Source organism: Salarias fasciatus, chromosome 9, assembly GCF_902148845.1.
Source record: "Salarias fasciatus chromosome 9, fSalaFa1.1, whole genome shotgun sequence".
Taxonomy (NCBI): Eukaryota; Metazoa; Chordata; class Actinopteri; order Blenniiformes; family Blenniidae; genus Salarias; species Salarias fasciatus.
This window is the reverse complement of record NC_043753.1, coordinates 19876432-19884951: the sequence shown is the minus strand read 5'-3', so window position 1 is coordinate 19884951 and position 8520 is coordinate 19876432. Positions and strand designations below refer to the sequence as shown.

The following is an 8520-nucleotide window of genomic DNA, read 5'->3' as shown; positions in this document are numbered from 1 at the left end:
GCTGTTGCAAAATACAGAAAAAAAAAAAAAAAACGTATATTGTTCTTGAATGTTTCTGTTTGGAGGATAATTACCAGTCAGGAAGGCAAATTTCCCAGTTTACAGGGTTCACATGACACTAACAAGCCTCAGACAGAGCTGCTTTCTTGCTGCTATTAGAGTCCAGAGGAGAGACAAACTGTCCCATGTTCACATGCAGCAACCGTGATCGGGGAGAAATGCATGGAGCTCTGGAGGTAGAGTTCATCTTTACACGACAATCATGCACACTCGCTGAACAAACGTTACTTTTTTCTGCTGCAGACACATCGACCAAGTGGTATAACTGTGACCAAGCTTCACAGTTACAAGCCACATTTATTTTACTGAAGGTCATCGGACACAGAGAGGACAAATACACTGCGTGCAGAGAAAACACTTCAAATTAGAAGGAACCTACTTCATATTTGAACTGTGACCGCAAGAAAAATTTAGATTTTATCTGCTTATTTTCTATATTGATAATAAAGAGTAGAATAAAATGGACAAAGTGTTCATAAACTATTAAAATATATCAAATATGAATAAGCTAATCATACTTTATCATTAATCCCCCTTTGGGAATTTAATTTTTCCACAGTTACCCATCCTGTTTTCAGGATGCAGTGGGCAGTCACATCCAGGGAGCTGCTGGAGGTCAAAGGTCTTGCTAAAGGAGCCACAGTGGCAGCCAGTGGGATTTGAACTCGCAAACTTCCAATCCCAAGTCCAATTCTGTTGCCTGGAGGCCTCGGCTGGCTCCAGCTCAAGTTATTTACAGGATGTTTTAATAATGAGCATGACTAAACAGCAGAACATGAGCTGAGAGGACGCGGCTGTGAAATCTAACCGGTAGCATCAATGGTTCTTGGCAAATGAAATAAAATTACTGTTAAATGTCAAATATTTGTGTTGCTCCTGTCAAGTCAGGTCTAGTTTTCTTTAGCTTCATCATCACCGTCACTTTCATGAAATGTTTGTCAGATTAAAGGTCTGATACTATCTGATATAAAACCAATAATGTGACTAAACAGAAATTTCAAAGTAGGAAGAGCTGAGTGAGTTAAACACAGGAGTTACAACCCTTCAAGGCTTTCTGTAGAACTCCAGCGTGACGCTAATGATATTCATGCATGCTGGGACAGTCCTCTGTTTACTACCGTGTAATCTACGTCAGCTATTCTTTCAACAGTATCAAAGATATCGAAGTAAAATACAACACATACAAAATAAATTAGATGGAGGATTGAAGTGTGAAAGTTAACACAATTAATGCAGTCTGACACAACAAGGGTGTTTTTTGTTTTTGTTTTTTGATAACTGAATCATAATGACTGTCAATATGAGACCAACTATAAATCACTTGATAACAGTTATCTAAAGTCACATGCTACACAGGACTCTTGTGACAATAAAAGATGTCCACTCCAGAGTTTCAAACTCCAGTGTTATTTTTACCAACCAGCAGTTCGTTTGTCATGTTGGTTGGTTCTGGGGAATGTAGCAGCATGTTCCTGCTGAATAGGAGGCTACTTCCTGGTTTTTCAGACCTGAAAAGGTCTGGCCCGTAAACTGGAATCATTTTTCAAGCTTTTTATACCAATGGACTCAGTATGTGTCCTGGCTGTGCTCGACCTTTGCCCTCGACTTGTTGATATTCAGAGGTGCAGACAGGACAGCACCTTCGATATTTTCCTGTCTGTGTTAAGCAAGCTGGCTGAATCATGTGCATCAAATTATTTCTTCATTTATTTCAGGTGTTCTGTTTTACCCCTTGTTTTCGTGTTTGCTTGGTATTTTGTGTATTGCAGTATTGTGCAGTTTTGATTTGTGCTGTGATGGACTGGTGTCCTGTCCAGGGTGTATCCTGTCCTCAGCTCCAGCCTCCCACAACTCTGCAAAAGATGAAGTGATGAAGGTGGATGGATGGATTTTTTTCTTTAACAATATCCATAAAAAAAAATAAATAAATAAATAAAAAAAAAACTATGTAGAAATGGTGGACAAGCTTTTTGGGAACTGTAAAAGTGGCTTGAAATGACTTTGTTGTACCTGGTGCTTTATAAATAAATTTGAATTGAGTTGAAAATTGCTGGCAATTTTTTTGTAAATGTCATTTTTTTTTATAGATTTTGTGAAAAAAATATCCAAACAGATCTCACTGCAGTTTAAAAGGGAGGACGGCGTTTATATTCCCATAATTACCTTGGGTAAACTCCCCATCATCCGCCCACTGTTCTCCTCATTGACACCTGATCGGAGCCGCGCGCATGAGGCCACGTGCCAGACTGCCTGCTCCGGGCGCGCGGCCGCTCTGCGCCCCTCCATAAATAGACGGCCGAGCACGAGCGCGGCAGAAGTGACAACAAACAAGGTTTGCTGTAAAACTCCACTAAAGTTGCGGTCTGGAAATGGAGCGGGGGGAGACCGGAAAGCCGAGGAGGACGCAGAGGAGGCGCCGCCTGGTCCTGCTGCTGGTCGCGGCTCTGCTGCTCGTAGTGATCGTGGCCGTGGCGGTCGGCGTCTCTCTCCGACAGCAGCCGCACCAGGAAGAGTTTAAAGACACGTTCATCAACAGGTGTAAGGAATTCAAAGGGTAAGTGCAGATTCTTCTCATTTTTATAATTTTCAATTACTGTTATTGTTGTTTTTGCGCAGTCAAAAGTTTGTTTGTGACACCTGTTGAAGTGTCCTTGAGCAAGACTTTGAACCCCAAACTGCTCCCGGTGAATGGACTGAGCCTCTTGCATGGCAGTGGTCTCAATTTTTTTATTTTTTATTTTTTAAATTAGGATAATAGAATAACATATACAAACTGTTTGACCCCACTGCAGTGGGTCACCCTCTGTGGTGCAGCATCAGGAGGAATGGAGGGGGTGAGGGTGGGGTTGGGGGGGTTGGGGTCATTGAACCTGCTTCAACATGCATCCAGATGCATGAACGGTAACCTTAGACAGATAGGCCAAACACCCACTCACATTCCAAACCTGCAGGTTATTTTGAGAATCTGAAAACACGGTTGCTGATGGTGAGAAGCAGGAAAATCACGTGCAGAGAGAAAATGCAATCATTAAACAGGAAGTTTGAAGCCAAACCCAACATCAATAACGGCCAATAAAAATATCAGCAAGAGTGTGATAAGAGGATTACCAAATTGCATTTACACTCCCTGATGTGCCTCTTGTATAGCTGATAAAACCTGTGGAAAACAATTAAACTTAACAAAGTCACTTGCATTTCACCATCTACATAATTCATTAGATTTCTGTGAGAGATCATTTTGAGTATAGCTGCTCCATCACACAATTGCATTATTTGTTCTAGATATGATTCATTAGAAGAATAAGTGTGTTGATTCAACTTCAGTTGTGTGAAAGAAACGGGAACAAATGGTGAAGTTCGTCAATACGGTCACTTGCCCCACAACGGACACCGTTGCAATGCTGAACCACATTTACGACAGCAGCAAATTGCTGAACCTGACATCTAATAATGCTTAGAAAGATCCGCAAAATGTCAGCCTGACTGTTGGGTGACCTGTGATATAAGCTGGGAGAAGCAGGGGGGTCTTATTCTTATCCTCACACACTTTCAGAACCGGCTCCCTACAGCTACATCGACGTCTCCCAATGTAATTCTTTACATATTTTCTCACCGAGACATGAACTTTGTGGATCATCACATCTTGATTATGGTTTTCTGAATATAAGTTGTTTGTATATTTGCTTGCATATTATACTTTTTTTTTAAATTGTCCCAGCCAGGGGAGTTCAAGTGTAACAGACTAAAGTCATAAAGATAGAAAGGCTTTAAGTTATCATCGCTGCTTGCATAGGAGTTCATCTCCAGGTTTGTCCGTTAATGATTGATTGACTGCTGTGTGCACTCTCCTCTGTTCTCTGCTATCGACACGGTGTCATGTTAATGTCAATTCTCCCCCATCTGTCTACCTTTTTCCACATTTAATTAATATTCCCTGGGAGTGTGTGAGCGGAACACACTCTGTAGCTGTATTCTCTTTTTAATTTAGTTGCAGAAATACAAATACAACAGGCACGCATTCATTTTCCAACACTGCAGTTATGTCCTCATTTGTTGTACTTTTATGATTCTTTCTTTAAAAACAGTTTTTATCTCTACTGTGAACTTAAATGACATTTTACCTGCACCAGAATGAGCCTGGACTCTGAACACTTCATTCTGCTGTTTCAGAGACAACTGTTCAGGAATATGGGAAGCGTTTCAGCAAGCTTATGTAAACCGTGACCCCTGTGACGTTCCGGTGGAGGCCTACGACCCTCTGATCGCTGCAGCACCCTTCAAACCCGAGTGCAACAGAGTAAATATCAAATCCAACATTATCTGCCTTCGTCTGTGTGAGCAGACGCCTTTCGGGAGGAAGCTTGATGTGTTGGTGTAACGGTGTGTTCCTAACTGCGCCCGTGGGTTAGATGATGTTCTGGAGCAAAACAAAAGACGTGGTCCACGATTTTACCGAGAAGAAGGACTGCTTCGTCACGCTGGAGGACACCCTGCTGGGGGAGGTGCTGGACGGCCTCACCTGGTGCGGAAAGAAGGACAGCAGCGGTGAGGCTCCTCCGGCCGCCGTTCACTTCAGAAACAGAAAAACATTAAAAAAAAAGAAGCAATGGCGTTTGTACTATTTGACATTTGAAAACAGGTTTTCTGTGCGCAGTTAACGTCCCGGCCTTTGAACTAAATGTCAAATATTTGTGCTGCTTCTGTCGCGTCGGGTCTTGTTTTCTTGAGACTCATTACTGCACGTTTGTCAAGTCATGATATAAAACCATTAATCTGATTAAACTGACATGTCAAAGAAAGAAGAGTTGACCGAGTCAAACAGTCTTCAGATGTTATTATGACTTCCAAGGTTTTTTTTTTTTTTTTGTGTATTGTGGTTTAGTGCAGTTTTGTTTTGCATGACTTGCGTGTAAACAACACGCCGTTGTTGTTGCAGAGACCTTCACCAGCGGCTGCCCAGGATGGTCCGACTGCGTCGACAACCCCGTCCGCTCATTCTGGAACCGAGTCTCGGCCGCTGTAAGTTGGAAACGAGAGTTTACTACCATTTTAAAAAGCCGCAGCGCATTGTAGTGTCATGTTGTGATCAAAGCAACACATGTGAGAGAGAAAGGAGAAATGAAAAGACAGAACGCTGCCCGGTTCTCCGTCAAAGAGGCTTTGTGTCCGTCTCCTTGGAGCCGCCGTGTGCAGCTCGCTCCTGAGAGAGCACCGGCCCACACATTCAGAGGAGCCCTGCTTTGTTTCTCTTCGGTTTGGCTCAGTTTCATCCTGTTAGATAATATCTAACACATGCCGTACATATTTAGTTCAACATCTAATGTCAGTGGAGCACAGTGGTCTGCAGAGAAATAAAAACACACATCGTAAGCAACATCAGCTGCAACATTTTAGAGGTCAGCTCCTAAACCTGACAGTAAAGTGAGGAAATGCTTTCCTAATGCTAAAAGTGTTTTCCTCCTCATTATCTCCTCTTTGTAGTATTTCCCTGAGTGGCAAAGTCTGACTAACAACTTGACTGTTTGACGAGCATCAGCGCCACATACCGTATGATGGATTACAGGAAAACATCAACAGCACTTTGGGCTCTGTTAATGCGGTACATTGCGCTATAAAAGTGTAGTCCATTAAACATAAAAGATGTGGTCTTTCTACATTTGTGCTGAAAACTAATTGTGACGTTGACTTTATACCGCAGAGACAAAACAGTGATAAAGAAGACCTTGGAGTTATTTTGCATTCAGTAGATTCTCAGCTGGCAGAATTAATTTTCAGTGGGTCTCGGGCCTTTGACAGAAGAAACAAAAATTCCTGAACATCGCGAGGAGTGTGACTAGAAGGACTGCCGTCGGTTCACACCCCCTAACAGTGCTGGTTTTCTGAAGCTTCTAATGTAATGTGTGTTTTCCTGCGTGTTTGCAGTATGCAGATGTTGCCTGCGGCGACGTCACAGCAATGCTGAGCGGATCCATCGAAACGCCGTTCAGCCCTGGCAGGTGGGTTCAGGTGCAGCTTTAGTGGTGACAGAAAAAGAAAACTGACATTTCACATGGGAAGTGCTGCAGCCTGATGCTTCAGCTGGTCACTTGATCATTGATGGTGATCTTTTTTTTTCATTTTTCTTGATTTGGAAACTCTGTGCAGAGTAAACCTTCTTCAAACAAATCAGATTTATTTGTCTTTGGAAATAGTTTGGAGAGGGAAAAAAAATCATTCAGTCGAAGATGTTTGAGTGGAACTGATACACAAAGGGGCTCACAAGGCAGCAATTTTCACTTTTTCTTACTTTTTGCCTTCAGCATTTTCAGGACCGTTGAATTAAAACGGTTTGATTCCAGCAGAGTAAATACCCTGACTGTTGTCCTGGTCACACAGGAGGAGAAAGTGTAAGAACCTCTTTTTATGCACACATTCATTGCCAAAATATTGCCTTTTAAATGGGAAAAAGTTAACGTCTTTGCATTTATTTTATTTTTTGTTTGTTTTTCTCAATTCTTCAGGGCAAACTGTACAAATGATTCTTTAAAGGACCTCCAGATGGAACTACAAAAGGGAATTCGGTATAACTGCAAAGAAGTGCCTGAGTAAGTTCGGCCTGTGGCGCTGCTGGTTGTTAGAAGCTTGCACCATCTCGGTCTATGGAGCCATCATCTTTTTTTCTTTTCTTCTTACAGATCTCAGATCAGTGCATGCAGCTCTGACCCCACTGCCTCCTGTGGGTCCTGCTGGTGACGGCATCATGTATGAGTCTTTTGTTTCTATCTTTGTCAATGAAGTTCTGATATTTTTGTACCAGTGGTCCACTGTAAATTAGTAAGAAATACGTCTTTTCCACTTTTTTTTTTTTTTTTTTAATGAATGTGCCTGATGCATTTTTCCAACACTTACCAGGTGCCTTTGGATTTTGTACAGTGTGATGGGAAAAGTAGTGAATCCATAAGAGTGTTGATGAATATTTTACGAGGAAAATTGAAGCCGCAGCTATCTTTATTCATCTGACAATCGCAGTTGTACTTGTCAGATTTTAGCATATTTTTAAATCAAATGTGAACACATGAGGTGGCGATGTTGCCTCTTTCTCTCTCCACACCAACATACTGAGCACAGCGCGGGGGTGAGGAGCGAGTCTGATGATGGACGTGCAGAGGAAGTGGGTTACAGCTGCTGCTTGAAGTGTTAGGAAGTGTGTGTGAAATCGGAAATGTCCCCAGGCCCGGGGAGCAGGACTACGTTTTCTATCCAAGCTGATTCACAGCGAACGACTCCACAGTGCGCCCACGTGACGGCACAAAAACTTCACCCAACGGGTTTTTAAGTAACTTCATTTAGCAGTGGCTTTAGTGCCATGAACATGTTTACATTTCATATATTTTAATATTTTAATGTTCACACATTTATTAATGGAAAGGCTTAATGCAGCTCTGCTCTGTGGAGGATTCTGTGTAGTTTATGCATATTTAAATTTGGAAATTACATTTTTAGCTGCAATTTCTCAATTTTATAAGTTTAGATTGGTTAATTAATAATGATAAAAATCGCCTCCTGTAAATACTGCTGCTGCTGATACAACACTGTTTCCATCAAAAGCTGAACGAGCCAGTTTATACATGGTTTGTGATGTAAAGATAATTATTATCATTACAACCTGAGATCTGATCCATGGAAACATCTGATTTAAGAACACTTTGTTTTTTTTCTGCGTTTCTGTTAAAGTAAAATGTTTCTTGAATGAAATGCACTGAGAAAGTGACAAACCTTGTCTTTATTTATATGTTTGTTATTAAAGGAATCCAAAAATGAATAAATGTAATATGGTGCTTTATTTTTAATTGTGTGGTAATTAGAGTAATAATCAGCTCGGTTATTTTTATTAAAACTATGATTCTCTAATCAAATTTTATGTTCTTTCCATTTTTTTTTCCTCCACGAAAGGAGCAGATTTAGTTTCTTTTTCTGCTCACCTGAAACTGAAACCGTCCTCCAGAGGTCACGCCGGAGTGTTTGCCAACCTGCTAAACCACTGAGCAGAATAGAAAGTGCACCATCAAACACACGAGCCACGCTTTTGGTTTGATTTTTTTGTAGGTGTGAACAGGAGGTGTGGAGTCACACAGGGGGCGTCGGGGCGGATGTACACGCTCGAGAGTGAGAATCCGTCGTAGAGTGAGACTGCAGTGGGAGGAGGCGTGAGGCTCTTCTCACAGAGTCGAGCCTCCTCTTTCCTCTCTGGTGACTTGCTGCTGTGTCACACATACGGTAAACGAGCTGCGTCGGTGCTGGGAACCTCGCCCGGGGTTCTCGGTGCACTGGCGGCGCGTGAAGAAGGCCCCTTTCTGCAGAACCACAGCATGGGGTTCTCTGACGGTCTCTGGTGTCAGTAAACACAGCGCAGGTTTGACTCACTACAACACTAGGATAATGTGATGATACCTGATCCGTTTCTATTAATAGATCTCCTCC

The 8520-nt window shown here is 42.0% G+C and overlaps 1 protein-coding gene across 1 annotated transcript; it reads left to right on the top strand.

Moving 5' to 3' along the window:
- Positions 1 to 2283: 2283 nt before the first annotated feature.
- On the top strand, positions 2284 to 7853 carry LOC115394477 (ADP-ribosyl cyclase/cyclic ADP-ribose hydrolase 1-like). The gene is made up of 8 exons (XM_030099794.1): positions 2284 to 2614; positions 4231 to 4357; positions 4470 to 4605; positions 4997 to 5079; positions 5983 to 6056; positions 6360 to 6446; positions 6561 to 6644; positions 6735 to 7853. Exons 1-8 carry the CDS (start codon positions 2430 to 2432, stop codon positions 6790 to 6792), a joined length of 834 nt encoding a protein of 277 aa, XP_029955654.1. The 5' UTR covers positions 2284 to 2429; the 3' UTR covers positions 6793 to 7853.
- Positions 7854 to 8520: the final 667 nt, after the last annotated feature.

Excerpts from the sequence above, each read along its gene's own strand:
- LOC115394477 (XM_030099794.1), top strand. The coding sequence starts at position 2,430 with ATGGAGCGGGGGGAGACCGGAAAGCCGAGGAGGACGCAGAGGAGGCGC. Across the intron at positions 4,358-4,469 it reads TCAAACCCGAGTGCAACAGA|ATGATGTTCTGGAGCAAAAC; the intron begins GTAAATATCAAA and ends CCCGTGGGTTAG. Across the intron at positions 4,606-4,996 it reads CGGAAAGAAGGACAGCAGCG|AGACCTTCACCAGCGGCTGC; the intron begins GTGAGGCTCCTC and ends TTGTTGTTGCAG.